The sequence below is a fragment of the Sceloporus occidentalis genome, unplaced genomic scaffold (genome assembly GCF_023333645.1).
Source record: "Sceloporus occidentalis isolate IW3139 unplaced genomic scaffold, rSceOcc1.0.p SCAF_7, whole genome shotgun sequence".
In the NCBI taxonomy this organism is placed as follows: Eukaryota; Metazoa; Chordata; class Lepidosauria; order Squamata; family Phrynosomatidae; genus Sceloporus; species Sceloporus occidentalis.
This window is the reverse complement of record NW_028316987.1, coordinates 24,648,910-24,665,686: the sequence shown is the minus strand read 5'-3', so window position 1 is coordinate 24,665,686 and position 16,777 is coordinate 24,648,910. Positions and strand designations below refer to the sequence as shown.

Genomic DNA, 16,777 nt, shown 5'->3' with positions numbered 1-16,777 from the left:
TCAAAGTGACCCCCGTTCAGTATTAACTTTCTCCTTATTCTCTTTCATGATTGGAACAAACTTATATGTTATCCAGAGTCCCAGCTCAATGTATGTGTTAATAGTTCATTACTTAACTTAGGAATGAGAGGCTAGGGGCATTGATTTCAAGCAGTGATCTCATTTAGGATCTGGTGACAATGGTATAGCCATTGCGTCCAGCATTTCTTCTTTTCAGGCAGAACTAGTGCTTGAAAAGGAAATGTGAAGAGTGAAAGAGTATCTACCACAGGTTTTTATTCAAGAAATCTTCCAAGGGTGACAAGCCTTAGTTCTGACAGTCGCTGTATTGAACCTACCAGAATACAGCCTGGACCGAAGCTGAAACAAAACCTTCATTCTAAAGTCCCATATGGATGGTGCCAGAAAACTGAGCACGGAAGCGCCTCTGATTTCCCATCAAGCCTCTCAGAAAGACTGATCAGTCATCTTCCCCCGGAAGAGTGAAAGTGTGATCAGTTCTTGTAGCTTGATCAGCTTCTAGTTGGTTCTGAGTAGGTATTTTTTAACTCAGAATTTTTAACCTACAATGCCTGGTTCTTGGTTGACAAGAACTGAATTTCAACCACTATTACTTCAATCTCCCGTGATTGGGGGATATGTTGTTTCTTTGAGGCTGACCTTTGTCAGGGAATTGAAATGATCAAATTTGCACTGAACCCTGGTGTTTGAATTCTGAATGGCCTTTGAAAAAACTATTTAAAATAGAAATATTAATTGTGTGGCCTTCCAGATGTTGCTGAGCCACAACTCCCAGGGACCTGTATGATTGATTATGCTCTCTCAGGTCCAGCAAAATCCAGAGAGCTGCTAATACCCATCTCTGGTGTAACACAATAGATAGGCCAACAAGCTGGTACTGTCATTTTATTTCATTTTGCTCTCACCACAAGTGCGGGCTTCTGCAGTGCCAAAGTAGATAGAGATTTTATTCAGGGTGGGGTCATATTTCAAGCGTGAAGAATGTGGAATCAGCACATTTTCAGGCTGGGGTACAAGCAGGTTCTGAGGGCGCACTCCTGAAGAGGGCAGCCTATATTTCCTCTTTATCTGTATCTTCTTGAGGGTAGTGTTTGGAGCTAATGACACTAGATTTTAATTTTTAGTGTAATTAACAAGAGCTACAGAAACTCGTAATTTATGAAAACAGGTGCTTCAAATCATAATCCAAGTAACAAGGCAACCCTTACTTGGGGCACTAATTTTGCTACCAGTCTTTAAGGACCAGCAGGCATCTTTTGCTCAAGAATTTAGTGAGAATGTTGTTGCCAATGGCAAGGTTTGAAAGGGCTGTGCTCCAGAGATTATCAGTAGGATTTTCTTTGTGAAGCCATATAAAATGTGGAGAGTCCCACTGTCGGGGAAATGGGGAATTTGGCCCAGAACAGATGGGCAGGAAAAAGCGGCTCGATCTTGATTTTTCCAAAAGCAGGTGGAAGCCCCACTGCCCATGTGTCCTGTTCCCAAGACAGGTGGAATATACATAGGCTGGCTGCTGGCGCAGCATTACACTAAGCCACTGGATTTTTTTGTTGCCTCCTCACCATATATGTGCACCATTGCACAAACACACCACCTGTGACCTCCAAGTACCTCCTACGTCCACCCAGATGCCATCCTATTGCATGGCCACTCCTTTGATCACAGTCACACACGTGATGCTCAGGGCATTAGTGCATCAGTGTGCGAGTGATACATTAGCAAAGCAAAATCATGGAGGCCCCCATCCATGCCCCCTTCACCCTCCTTCACCTCTTGCCCTCCTGTTGGACTGTCTGGTTTGTGTATGTTGTAATTACATCCATTTGAGATGTTCTACTTCATTTCTTTAGTTTGCTGCAGCCTTGCAGAGCAATTATATGCAGCAGAAAAGATGTGCATTTCCAGGCTAATATCCTGGCTTCTTTTTGCTCCAGTTTTTCTCCGCAGAGATGGGTTTCCAGCTGCTTTTAAGGCATGCGTCATCTAAACACCCCACCTTCAAAGCAGCTGGAAACCGCTCTATTTATCCTGTTTCACCCCATAGGTAAAGTTGGCAAAGAGGCTGAAAAATGAGGTCTTTTGGTAGACATGTGATATTTGTTTACTGTGTTTACCCACAAAGAAGGGTCTTCTCATGGGTTGCTGGTTTTAAGATATAGAAACACATATTCTGTCCTTTACTGTTGTTATATTAATCTCTTCTAATATCCTCAATTCTGTTTTTCTTTGTTCATATATTATTTCAATACATATTAATATTTTTACTTTTTCTAATTTTAGGAATTTTTATTTCATTCATGTTTTAAGAGAATAGCCCAACTTCTTCTCAGACTTAATAAAAATAATCCATCCTCTTATTTGGGAGTGGAATCCTCTTTTTCTCTAATCAGGTCAATCTGAAAGAACAAGGGCAGCTGAGATGTCAAGATGAGTTTATTGTTTACTGTGGCAGAAAGAAGTATTTGAGGCATGTCTTCCTTTTTGAAGATCTCATCTTGTTCAGTAAGACAAAAAAGATTGACGGGGGATACGACATTTACATGTACAAACAGTCATTTAAGGTACATTTATTTTATAATTCAAAGACATAGCCATGTTAATCTGGGAAATCAGTATGAAAAAAGATCTTGCAGCACCTCTGAGACTAACTAAAAGAGAATAGTTGGTAGCCTGAGCTTTTGTAGACTTGAGTCTATTTCCTTAGATGCATGGAGCTGAGGAAGCAGACTCAAGTCTAGGAATGTTCATGCTACCAACTTTTGTCTTTCTGTTAGTCTCAAAGGTGTTATCAGATCCCTTTGCATTCTGTCTTTTAAGACTGAGCATTTATGGTGAAGTAATATGATGCATCTTAATCTAGCATGTCTAAATTTGAGCTGAATACAAAATGTACAACATTTTGAGAAGAAAGGTGAGATATAAATGTAATTAAAGCCTTCAGGTGTAGTTGTTTATATGTACAAGGAACCATTGTTTCCCCAATCCCATAGAGTTAGCTACCTTGAATCCCATTTTGGGAGAAAGGCGGGATATAAGTATCTTTTCACACACACACACACACACACACATGAGTTAATTTGTATGTGTATCGGTTTGGTCATATGCAGTGTGTCTAACCAAGGAAGTAAAGGATCCTGATCTGGCTGTAAGACCTTGATATTTTCTGAGGAAGAATTAACAAAATGGTAACCATACCGTTAACTAAAACAAAATCAAGCAAATGCTGAAGAATTCAGATTGCAAATGTTTCACTCTAGCAATACTTTAAATGTGAATGCATGTAACAAAATCTCAACAGCCATTTTAGAGAGAAGCCACAGAGGGGTGCTGAAGCAGAAAGAAGAACGTAGCTGTTTTCCTGGTAATCCTTGTCTGCTCCAAATCTCCCAACTTTCCCTGTGCCCAGCATTGTTTTGAATTGTTATATACTGGTACATTAAGCACGCATTTGGAACACCATAGATGCAAAAGCTGCTTGGGAGAACAATTTGGAGCAAAGTTATAGTGAGTGGGAATGAAATAATACTTGCCACACATGCCTTCATTTCACAATAGTCCTTCCCAAACCAGATTTTCTCTTTTAAATAGAAAGTGGGCATTCAGATTATGTTACAGGCATCTCCGTAAACTGCTTTTAGTTATGTAAATCCCCATGGGATCAGGTTTTCCTGAAATAAGGAGTAGCCTGATTTTTTTAAAAAAGGAGTTAGTTCAGATAGGTGAAAGTGGAGAGAAGAGGAAAGGCTGCAGGCATATCAGCACAGGTTATGTGCAGTTTTAATTAATACTGCTCAGAATTATGCTTTTGTGGTTGAAAATAATAGTTTGTAATTGTCAAGACAATGATCCGCATAGAGTTTAACAGGATTAACCTGTTTTCTTGCTACTAAACTATGCTGAGCACTACTCAGTTCTTTGTGTTTCATATTTGCTTGTAGACAGCTGAGATTGGAATGACAGAGAATGTTGGAGATAGTGGATTGAGATTTGAAATCTGGTTTCGAAGAAGAAGAAAATCTCAGGACACCTACATTCTTCAGGCCAACTCAACAGAAATCAAGAGTGTATGGACAGATATCATAGGAAAGATTCTTTGGAGACAAGCCTTGAGAAACAGAGGTATGCCTAGAATATCATCTACATCAGTGATACCCAAAGTGGGCAGTATGCTCCCTACTGGGGGCAGTGGAAAGATTGGGGTGGTGGTGAGAGGGGAAGGGAGCAGCAGAGGGCATTCAGTCTGTGTACTAGCGTGCACGAAAGACAAGGGGAATCAGCAGCCTTTAAGACTATGGTGGGAATGTGGGTTGTATGAAACATCTTTTCAGGCTCCTATAAAACCACCACACAGCCTCACTGATCACATAGGACTTTGTCACACATAGGTCCTATGTGCTTCTATCCCAAAAATGGTTAAAGTGGTGGCATCCCAGAAAAGCAAGCCCATTTGCTCTTGGTTATCACACACAGAGCACAACAAGGGGTTAAAAGCACATTAAAGTGGGCCCAATGTGAATTTGGCTATCAAAAGGAGACAAACAAATCCTCATTGCCTCCTTAGAAATACCTTCTCTGAGCATGCTCCAAAGTGTCATTTCACATGCTCCAGGGAGGGAAGGGGATACGGGGGGAGGGGGGATACTCTTTGCCACAGAAGCCCCAAAAGGTGTTTCAGAGAAAGGCAGAATGAGGCTGCCCTTTGCAAACTCTTAAAACCACACACAAAGACACACACACACAAGAGACAGAGAGAAAAGAGGGGCCTGGTTCCAGTGAGCGCTTATACTCCCCGTTGCTCTCCTTTTCCAGGGCGTGTCCTCCCTTTCCCCCTCCTGTCCAGGATGACTTCCAAAACACCCTCCCTCTGCCTTCTTTCACCAGCTCCATTAGAGGAAGAGAGAATGGGGCAAGGGAAGTGTGTGTGTATCCATTTAAGAACTCTCTTCCAGGGACAGCAAGGCAGTTTAATAATTAATAATAATAATTGTTTATTTATAGACCACTTTTCCTATGATCAAAATGGTGTACAGCATATAAAATAGGTACAATAAAATAAAATGGGACAATGAGACAATTTAACACACATTAATACAAATTACAATCCAATATCAATTATCTAAAAACATCCAATTCAAAATATTAAAATCCTAGGTATATATACATCATAATCAATCAGGGAAGACTTTTATTACAAGTTTAGGAAATCAGGAAACCACATGCATCTGGAGAGTTGCAGTTTCACACAGCAACCATTACGTGAGAGGAGTCAATTCGCAAGCAAAATGGAAATGTAAATTTGGGAGTTTTGCACATTTACCTATTTCCTGATTGACCTCACATTCTCCCTGCATTCTCTTCTCTAAAAGTCAATTCTGTTTTTCATAAATATTATAAACTGCTGTCTCAATTCTGTTTATCTCAAGAAACAAGTGTAGCATTGGTCTGAGACTTGTAACACTTGCAATTCCATTTTAACAGGATGGTGCAGGCTAAATGACCTGATTCATTCGTTACATCTTTTCATCACACTTGATGAGAAAAGAACAGTTTCGTTGCCCATTTTTAGCAGATGGATTCAACAGGGTAGAAGTTTAGTCTGCCAAGCCCATCATCTACCAACTTGCTAAGGACATAGCAGCTTTTTCTGAAAGAGGGGCTGCAACTTCAGGGGCCTTTGGTATGAATTCTTCACTGGAAGCCTCCTGTAAAATGCCACTGATGACCCACCTATCTTTGTGAAGCATTTACAAGGCCAGTTTTCAAGCATTAGCCATGGCCTTTGGAAGGCAGGTTTTGCAGCTGGGTGTGCAGTCTCATTTCCCAGAAAGTTTTCACCTGGGATGATGGGGAGGCTCCTTCTTTTATATAGCCTGTCCTGGAATAACCTTCCATTTTGAGGGAGAACTGCATGTGAAACCTCTGCGTGTTTCTCCTCCTGTCCATACCCAATAAAGAGGTTTTCATGTGTCACACTATGAATCTTGTTGTAGCCTGTTCAAGAGAGTTTGTTCCCCAGCCACCCCCATTTACATTACAGTGGTTTCTAGTCAATGGCAGAACTGTATCTGTCTTCAGAATGGTGAAGGAGAGATTCTGCTCTCCAGAGCATCCACCTATACTGCTTGGTTATGGGTCACTTTGGAATGTCATTATGCCAGTTATGGATGTCTTTTTAAAAGTACATTTCCAAACTCTAGTCCCATTTGCTCTTCAGATCTGCTGCAGAGATGTTATTCGGTAGGTCAAGGGGCTGCAGGTGGAAGGAAAAATTCCTGTTGCATAACCAGTTCACGTGATACTGGATTTCAGCCTCATTTTGCATGGTGTTTTCAGAACTTCTACCAAGCTGTGCTCCATCCATCTTTAAGTAGATGGTACACACATGGCAAATGTTCCATCTTCATTAGAAAACAAAACAAAAAGGAAAACAAATGATCCACAAAATTGTGTGTTTGTGCCATAGTTTCTTATGTAAAAATGATGCTCATTCTGGAAGTCTTTATATCTAATATGAACGCTTTAAAGTCTAAATAGCCACCAGTGCTCACAACTGGAATCAGGGTTGTGATGCTTCCCTTCTTTCGTTCTGATTTGTATTGGGTGCATTATAACCATTAGCCCTGAGCTATGATTTTGGATTTTTGTAATGTAGCATATTTCTAGTTCTTTATAAGAAACAATTTAATAATTATTTCTTAAATTATTTTGGTTACTTGTTTCTAGAACTCCGAATGCAAGAAATGGTCTCTATGGGCATAGGGAATAAACCATTTATGGATATCAAGCCCAGCGATGCAGCTATAAGTGATCGAGCTATAGACTTCATCATGAAGGGAGCAGGTATGGTTTGGCACTTTCTCTCATTTCTTTGGAGACTTGGCAACTCCTATCTAGGTTTTCAAACCAAGGTCTTTCTCTAGCCCTTTCTGGACAATAGGGGGCTGGGTCACAGTCCTTTGAGTTCAGAGTACATGAAGTGCATGGTGACTTCCTAGAACTATCCAAAGTGATTAAACCTTTCCCCAAATAGTTGCAGTACCTTGGATGGCTCATTTACAGCTCAGACTAAAACCCAAAGTATAGTCAGTCTCCGATGGGGTGCCACAGGAGTCCCCAGCCTTTCTCTGTCCTTGGCTTCTTGTCTCAAGCACTTCCTGTTTCTGATGTAGGGCTTTTTTTCTTCATCCTGTCCTCAGCTGAAGGAGAGCGATGGTATGCAGAGAATGAGCTTGTAATGTTCATAGATCCATTTTCATGACAAACCTTTATTGTAAAGACTACTTTGTGTATTTTCAAATAGAATTTTTGTACACTTCATCAACTCAGAATTAGCTTTTCAGCCACCCTAATGCACATCTGTGACCCAGTAGCCATCATGAAGTGTAATTACCACATGATCACTGAATATGGACAAAACACATTGCATTTTTTTTCATAGCATACCAGTTAAGTAGTAATAGTGATAATGCTGTAGTACAGGAAGATCATTGGTCCCTCCAAACCTGGTACAATATGTGATCCAGAGTTTTTCTTTCTTGTTTGATCTCTTTTCACGAGGATATGACAAGGACTGAAGCTGGAACTTCTGCCTGCAAAGCATTGTGCTTTGGCACCGAGTTGTGGCAGTATCACACTTTTTCATCAAGTATCTTTTTCATTTACTTTGTTCTTTGTTCCAAGAATTGACAGATATATTTTTCTTTGTCTGACTAGAGTCAAGGACTCGTGCCTCAATAGCTGTTTCTTCATTTGACCACTCTACACCGTTTAAGAGGCCCCATTCCACGATCTCAAACAGCAGTACATCTTCCTCCAGTAGCCAGTCGTCTTCTTCCATCCTGGGATCACTAAACCTGCATGTATATTCTACTCCATCTCCTTTTGCTTTAGTGGGGCCACCCATCAACCACTGGTCATATGATGTCAGAACCTGTATTGAAGAAGATGAATTGGAACAGGAAGTTGGAAGTCAGCCCTCAGTGGGTGAGTACATTAAGGTTCCAGGATTAAGGAAGACCAGTAAAGATTCAAGTCATATTAACTCAATCCCCTGAACAGAGAAGGCCCAGTATGTAATGCTAGGGCAGTGTTTTGGGATAAGTGTCTTCAGGTTTATCATTGATCCTGCCATGATTTTGGAGTCCATTTTGGGGCAAAAATTTCTCAACTTATATTTAATTATATACAATACTTGTGTCTTCTTTGTGTGGATTTTAAATTTAATAAAACTTACTATAAAAATTAGAGACGCAAATGCAATGAAATTGTAGTTGACTGAAAATCCTTAGTATTGCAGTTGTCAGATTGTATTACAGTTGGCTCTCCTTATCCATGGATTCTGCATCCACAGATTGAAAATATTCCCCCTCACCAAAAAAATCCAAAAAGCAAACATTGATTTTACCATTTTTTAAAATAAGGTACACAGTTCCTGCATGGCAGGGGGTTGGACTGGATGGCCCTTGTGGTCTCTTCCAATTCTATTATTCTATGATTGATTCTAAGGGATTACGCAGGACACTGAAACCTTGATTACTGGAAGTTTTATTCAGCTCCGCTTTCTAAAACGTATAGCCCATAGCTTATCTTCATGTGCTTGAGAGCTAGTAACTTGCTGTTGAATAATACTGAACTTGCCCAGGATCTGATTCTTCTGTTCAGTAGTAAATTTCCTGTTGAGTTGAGGGAGAGGTAAGGCAAAAATGGGCTAGAATTAAGAAGGGCCAGTGAGGGCATCTTGTTGCTCAAGCCAGCAAGCAATACTGTCCTGACAGTCTTTGTAGCAGGAATGAATACAGAGTCAAACCATAACCAACAGTCCATTCCTAGTTATCATATTGGGTGGGCCTGATGAGAGTTCTAGCCCCAAAGGTCTGGAGTACTCCTTGGTAGGCATTAGGAAGCAACACTTGACTATTAGTTTACAAAAGCCTCTTGGCAGTTTTCCTGATTTTTTTGTTGTTCTCTTACGCTTGTCCAGAGGTTGGTGATGGTGCACAGGCTGAACCATTGACCTAGAAATGTCATATATAGTGTTGGAATGTTAGCAGTTCGGTGTGTTGCAGTACAGAGAATAATCATGGATTGTCTTTTAGATGTGTTGTTAGAATCCCTGTTGAATAATATACAGTGACTATGTTAATGAATACTGATTCTTGTTGTTCCAGAGAGTTCTGAGTCATCCCAGGACACGTCAAGGGAGAGCACAAGCAGTTTCAGCAGCTCTGTCCTCTCTGAGTTCTCCCCAGTCCTTACCAAGACATTTCGGGACGAAGGTTCAAAGCTTTCATCAGAATGCAGATCTCCTTCTCTTTCAGAGAAAAATCCCAGGTCAAAACCCAGTGGAGAATATATCCTAGCTGTAAGTACCTTTGTTAAATAAATATATAAAGATTGTTCACGGTTAACATTCTGCTGTTGCATCAATCAGTTGCTGTTTAGCGCATTAAGATATTTCTTATCTTTCCAGTCTCATCTGGAAGGCTCACCAGCAATGCAGAGAGAAATTCCAGACTTTGGCTCAGTTTAGATCAGAAATGGGCAATTGTCAAGGGTTAGGAACTGCCTTGAATCCCACTGCAGGAGAAAGGCTGGGTGTAAATCTTGGAAATAAATAAATGAATAAATTGGGAGGCTATATTAGCCCTCCATAGAACCTTGGAGGACTATATACAAATGCTTTATGCCTGTCCTTTATTTTGATTTCTTGTTTTTGCCCTAAATGATCCCACACACTCTTTGGGAGTGTGGTGGGCAATTTTGTCTTTTAGTTGCAGGTCTACTTGGGCTATTTGAGGTCCAGAAGAGACCTTTTTTGAATCAGAAAGGTTTTTGGGTTGTTGTTTTTTTTAAAGACAACAATTAGAAGGCAAAATAGTGCTCAGGATGGTTTTAATCTTTTCTACTGGACATTTGACACAGAGCTGGGAAGGCTTTGAATACATAGTACAGTACAGTATCCACAGCCTCACCAGTCCTGTTTTATGAAGTGCCCTAATCTGCCCATTTCCTTCCTCTGACATCAGAGCTCTGACCCTGGAAAGGAAATGTCTGCAAAAAGACCTGTGAGGATAAGCAGGGGGTATAATACTGGACCTCACCTCTTCAATATGAGAACTCACCTAGGGGCACAAGATTGCAATCCAAGAGGATAATGTGGATATTTGAATCCCATGATGGGAGACAAGCAGGCTATTAAATAAATAAATAAATAAATAAATAAATAAATTGGTTAGAGGTCTTTTATTTCTTCTTCTAAGGAAAGTTGGAAAAACATTGCAGAAAGTTGTGTCACAGATCAAATTTCTGTAAAACTGCAGGTTATTCTTAATAAGAAGTCATGTTGACTTTGCATAACTTTCCCTCCCTTCTCTATCAGAACAAAACTTCACATATATTAGGCCTCTCAACCATGGTTTGACAGACAGTACTTTTCAGTAAGTGGATTTTCTTAGCTTTGTATTAAACTCATCCATGTTAACTTTCTAAAAATCAAATAGGAACATCAGAGAATTTAGAAAACCTGATTTGCATGTTTGTATTGGAAAAAATAACTGTATGTTAACTTTTTAACATTTTCACCTCTTTAATCCTCTATTTAAGTTTTAGTAACTAAGGACATTACTACACACAACTTTTAAACCACAGTTTCACTGAGAAAGAAGCAGCTTTGGCAATATTCGTTGCATGATGCTTCCACCCTGTACCTGCCCTGTCCCCTGATCTGTCCCTTTTCATTGATGGGGAAAACTGTGAATTACCTGACAATCACACAAATCCCCAGCTGCAGAATGTCACTTCTGGGACAGTTGCATGATAGCCAGGCATATAATATCAGTGTCTTGTCCTCTTCCCTGTCCCCCCTCCTCTTTGCTATTCCAAAGTGTTGTGATTCTTTCTTTCTTTCTTTCTTTCTTTCTTTCTTTCTTTCTTTCTCTTTTTAAAGACTTAAATTGTGGCAGCAGAGCTCCATAATTGCATGGAATATGGGAGAAACAAAACAAAACAAAAAAACACTTAAAGGTGTGCTGGATAGGGACTAAGGCAGGGAAGTGGGGTTAAGGGGAGAGATCAGGAGGAGAGTGTGATGGGGGCAGCAGCCCCTATATTGAGAAACATGTAGTGATGGCTGCTTGGAAAGCAGTATATTTCCATTTTATTATTACTTAATAATAATAATAATAAATTTTATTTGTATGCCGCCCTTCCTTCGATCAGGGCGGCTCACAACAGTAAAACAGACAATATTAAAATACATATCAATAAAAATACCTTAAAAATACAATAAAACATCCAATAGATCATAAACAACTTAACTCCAACAGACAGAAAAAAAATCAAAAGAAAACCCCATGACCCAACCTCATGGCCACGAAAAGAGGAGGGAGGCCCGCAGGATAACTATTTGGGGAATGCCTGTTGGAACAGGAAGGTTTTTAAGTCCTTCCTGAATTGGGCCAGGGTGGTAGACGAGCGGAGCTCTATGGGCAGCTCATTCCAAAGGGCTGGGGCAGCTGTGGAAAACGTCCTCCGCGAAGTGGAGGCTAACCTAGCCCCAGGCACCTTCAGTAGCTGCTGCCCAGTCGATCTGAGGGTGCGAGGCGGAATATACGGGGAGAGGCGGTCCTTTAGGTATCCTGGGCCCAAGCCATTTAGGGCTTTATAGGTAATTACCAACGCCTTATATTGAGCTCGGAAACGGATGGGCAGCCAATGGAGGTCCTTTAAGACCGGTGTTATATGGCTGGTCCTGGAAACGCCAGTGACCAGCCGAGCAGCCATGTTCTGCACCATCTGGAGTTTCCGAGTTTGGTATAAGGGTTGCCCCATGTAGAGTACGTTGCAGAAATCCAATCTTGAAGTTACCAGAGCGTGTACAACAGTTTCTAGGTCCCTCTGGTCCAGGTATGGGCGCAGCTGGCGAATCAGCCGAAGCTGATGACAGGTGCTCCTGACCGTCGCACGACTTGCATGACTGCTGTGAGAATAGGGCTTATGTGGAAGAGCCCATATAGTTATATGGATCCACATATACAGTGGACCCTTGTTATATGCTAGGGCTTGGTTCCAAGATCCCCCATGTATAACAAAATCTGTGTATGCTCAAGTCCCATTAAATATAATGACATAGCAAAATGGTGTCCCTTATAAAAAAGTGGGAAATCAAGTTTGATATTTGAAATTTATACTTTTTTGAACATTTTCAAACCATGTATGCTTGAATCCATGTATAAGAAGGGCCGACTGCATATGGTAACAGGTCAGTTATACCCCAAAGGCTACATAAAGTGAATGCACTTGAATAATTGGGTGTCATCTGCACCAAATTAGGAGTAGCTAACACCCCAGAGGACGGGATCAAAATTCAAAATGACCTCTATAGACTAGAAACCTGGGCCAAAGCTAACAAAATGAACTTCAACAGGGAGAAATGGAAGGTAGTGCACTTAGGGCAGAAAAATGAAATGCACAGATACTTTGCCATAAGGAATTCCCCCTTGTTTGGAGCATGGGCCACCTATGGGTATACGAAACCCCAGCAGATGGTGGGTTATTTTGCAGCAGAGATAATATATTATCTGTATATGGGGAAAGAATCTACTGTAACAGAATCCTTTAAGGAATCATTAGTTGTAGTAAACATAATGCAGGCCCTTGTTGGCAAGTGGCGAAGGAAAAGCTGCAGACAAAAATGGATACTTAGGCCAATTCCAGAACTGTGCACATCTCAATTTCTACCCCCTAGTTATATGAACTGGTCCTGTTAGGAACATAGGAAGCTGTCTCATATTTCCCATCTAGCTCAGTATTGTCATCTCTTGCTGTAGCAATGGCTTTACAGGATTTCAGGCAGGATTCTTTCCTATTTTTATCTGGAACTCCCTGGTACTGATCCAAATACCCACAACGTCCAACTCATCTTAGCTCTGAAAATCAGACAATGTCAGGTGTGTTCAGGGTATTGTTTTGAGAGCTGAATTAGATTGTTTAGAAGTCTTTTCTTTCTTTTCTTTTTCACGCTCAACACACTATCTCAGACACAGGGTTGACCAAGATATTAAAGGTTATTCTGAGCAGTCCCATGTAACATCTTGGAGTCTAAGTTTATTGTACATCCTTCCTTTCTAAAACAAACTCTGCTCCAAAACTTTGTCAAAGTACCTCTGAATTATGAAATTGATTTTTTTTTTGTTCTCTAGGGCAATATATGATAAGGACGGCTGAAATTTGAACCACGTAACACCAACAGCACTATTTCCAGGTGACCTCCTTCTGTTCCTTCAATAATTAAATGTATGCGTATTTGTATATAATAAATATGGTTTCCCCACCCCCATTTACTTTTTTGTATAGACGATGAGAGTTAGATGTTACTATATTTTTGAAAATCCTGTAAATCCGGAAAACTTTATGTATACAGATTAAAAATGTACAAAATGTTTTGAACCTATTTGTAAATATTTATTGTCCTGTTTTGTAAATGTTTCTTCAGTACAGATTTTAAAAGAAATTTCTAGTACATTCTAGAATATGGGGATTTTTCTAGATGGTAAGCACTGAAATAAACTTGTGTAACTATTAGTAAGTTCTTAAACATTTTCAGAGCCTCCCTCCATATAGGTAACAGAGCTTGTTTGTGCTTCAGCATGTGACTGTTTTCTAAATACCTCATAATCAAACCCGTTTGCTCTTGGTTGCAGACAGCACCTCACACTGAGCACATCATGACAAAGGTGAAGCCCTGTGTGATCATGTAACATGGTGTCTGTTTCAGAGTTCAACTTGCTCAGAAACCTCCCCGCTCCAAAAAAAAATGTCTATTCCTGTGTGAAGAACAGACTTAAAAGCAAGAGGGATGACTAATTTTCCCCAAGAGTTAAGAAGAGGGCTTTCGAACGCTAAATGGGTTCTTACCTTTTCCTGTGCCTACTAAACACACTGAGTGATAACTCAATGAATACAATACATCTTGGCCTTGCATAGCCATTGAAAAAAAAGCGCCAGAATTGTACTAATCATAGAATCACAGAGTTGGAAGAGACCACAAGGGCCATCCAGTCCAACCCCTTGCCATGCAGGAACTCTCAAAGTAACCCCGACAGATGGCCATCCAGCCTCTGTTTAAAGACCTCCAAGGAAGGAGACCCCACTACACTCTGAATGAGTGTGTTCCACTGTCGAACAGCCCTTACTGTCAGGAAGTTCTTCCTATTGTTGAGGTGGAATCTCTTTTCCTGTAGTTTGCATCCATTGTTCCAGGTCCTGTTCAGAAAACAAGCTCAGTATGACACCCCTTGAAATATTTAAACAGGGCTATCATATCACCTCTTAACCTTCTCTTCTCCAGGCTAAACACCCCCCAGCTCCCTAAGACGTTCCTCATAGGACATGGTTTCCAGACCCTTCACCATTTTAGTCACCCTCCTTTGGACACGTTCCAGTTTCTCAATGTCCTTTTTGAAATGTGGTGCCCAGAACTGGACACAGTATTCCAGGTGGAGCCTGACCAAAGCAGAATAGAGTGGCACTACTACTTCCCTTAATTTAGACACTATACGTTTCTTGATGCAGCCTAAAATTGCTGCATCAGTAACATGGAACCCCATTACTTCTTATTGCCATGCATAATAAAACTGAGAATACTTTTCAGCTAATTTTCCCAATGCTTGCTAACAGAGGCCTATGATGTACAGACCAGAAGCCTGGTCATTTGCCTCCCTTTCCAATCAGGGACACATACTTTAGGCTTGGAGAATTGAATGTGGGATTTTAGACTACTTTAGAGCCTGCCTGCTTTGTAACAGGTCCTGCCACATACACTGAAAATATTGAATTTATGTGGAACTAAATATTTTTTAAATACGCTTTTAAACTTCTGTTTGTCCAGTATCACAATGTATGATTTTTTTAAAAAAATAAGACACAATAAAACGTTAGTATTTTAGTATGCATTTCATTTTTCTTCATTAAACATGTCAGACTGCATTTTTAAAAGTCAAATGAAATGTTGGCCATGGTGCCCAGTGGATTGTGAAAAGGTTTTTCAAATTTTGACATTAGTCCTCTCAATGGCAGCTTTGTGCCCAGGGCCAGGTAGTATGGAGGTACAAGGGCAAACAGAGGAGGACTGCTTTCCTGTGGGTTTCCCAGAAGCAACTAGCTCTCCATTGCTGAAAATGAACTACTGGGCTAGATAGACCTGGGTCTGATCTGTTAAGATTCAGAGTGTAATAGAAAGTTGAAACAGTAATAAATCAATTGATAGATGTATAAGTGAATTATATATGCAGTTTAGAAATCCTCATTCCATATCTGGGCATATTTCAGTGGTGTTCTCAATAGTTATGGGGTCCCAAAAATATGAAAGCTGCCTAGGATCACTGTAATTCCAAACCTAGGCAAATATTCTTGTTCTCCAATTCTACCTAAAAGCACTGGCAGCATTATGTACAGTTCTTGCTTTGAGCAAGAGCCTAGCCTCATAAATCATACCTGCTCCTGCATTGTGGACTCCAACAACTTCCCATAAAGCAAAAAATAGACCTCAGTGAGACAAAGGTTATCTATTCCAGTTTCAGGATAGAGATTTATATGTTGCTAGTGGTACTTGTTTATATGTGTACATGAAAATATGCAATAGCAATAGTGTAATTGTTGAAGAAATAAGATAAAAACTATAGTGTTTCCAATTAATCTTTCTCTTCTGTTATAAAAACTTCTTGAAAATCTCTCAAATGCAGTCAGGATAACACTGAGGGCCCATTCAGACTACCTTTTACCTCTATTCAGAACCCGGATTAACCACAGGAAGTTCGTATTAGTCCCGATCCTTCCACAAGTGAAAATGAGGCTTTCGCACCTGTTCAGGGGCAAATGCCTCTTGGCGCAGGTCTTTTGAAAGCGGAGTAAAAGCCGTATCTTTTTTAAAAAAAACTGGTGCGGCAAATATGAACTTGTCCCCGATCATGATAAAGTCAAGTTCAGGGGAAGGATTTAGGTCAGAGGGAGGAACATGCCTCCCCTTCATCAGGGTGACAGAGGAGGAGAACGAAGGAGCCTCAGAGAAAGGGTGCCAAGACAATCGGGGTGACGGAGAAGGATGGAACCAGAGGAAGGGTGCCCGGGGCAATCGGGGTGATGGAGCAGGAGGAGGAAGGAGCTGGAGGAAGGGTCAAGTTCAGGGGAGGCATGGTCAGAGGGCAGAGAACAGAACAAGCCTCCCTCTCACACCAGGCAGCTTTCTCTTTTTATTTTTTATTTTTGACAGACTATGCGCATGATTTTTGGGTGATACATATAGATAGAATGTGTGTGTGCTTGTGCTACATTTCCCTTTCATTTCCCCTTGCTCCCAGAACAGCAGCTTCGCTTTGCAAGAGGCTTTTTTATTATTATTTGTTTAAAATGCAAATGCTACAATGCAAATGTTACAAATGTTTCCCTTTCAATTTGGCAAATTGATCATAGAATTGGAAGAGACCGCACGGGCCATCCAGTCCAACCCCCTGCCATGCAGAGTGCCATGATACAAGAGTGAATGCTTTTGTTACACACAACACACACACACCCCTGGAGATTTTTAAATTTGTCAGAATATGCGCACCCTGCTGCCAGTTTTTTTTTTAAAGAGGAGGGGGGAAAGCACCCATTCTGTTGGCCAACTGCTGTAGGAAATGTCACCTTTGACAAAAGCGGAAGTGAATTTGATTAACAGCAAATGAGCCTTCATTTTAAACCGGTACTGCAAATGTGAACT

At 40.6% G+C, this 16,777-nt stretch overlaps 1 protein-coding gene across 1 annotated transcript in view; it reads left to right on the top strand.

Annotated features, from left to right (window-relative positions):
* The window catches only part of PLEKHG4B (pleckstrin homology and RhoGEF domain containing G4B), a 107,053-nt gene extending 91,312 nt beyond the window's left edge, over positions 1-15,741 (top strand). The window contains exons 18-24 of the mRNA XM_089532270.1: positions 2,412-2,582; positions 3,960-4,140; positions 6,745-6,861; positions 7,735-8,004; positions 9,189-9,382; positions 10,400-10,457; positions 13,221-15,741. Coding sequence (XP_089388396.1) covers positions 2,412-2,582; positions 3,960-4,140; positions 6,745-6,861; positions 7,735-8,004; positions 9,189-9,382; positions 10,400-10,441 — 975 coding nt within the window. The 3' untranslated portion in view covers positions 10,442-10,457; positions 13,221-15,741. The remainder of the gene's footprint in view (positions 1-2,411; positions 2,583-3,959; positions 4,141-6,744; positions 6,862-7,734; positions 8,005-9,188; positions 9,383-10,399; positions 10,458-13,220) is intronic.
* Positions 15,742-16,777: the final 1,036 nt, after the last annotated feature.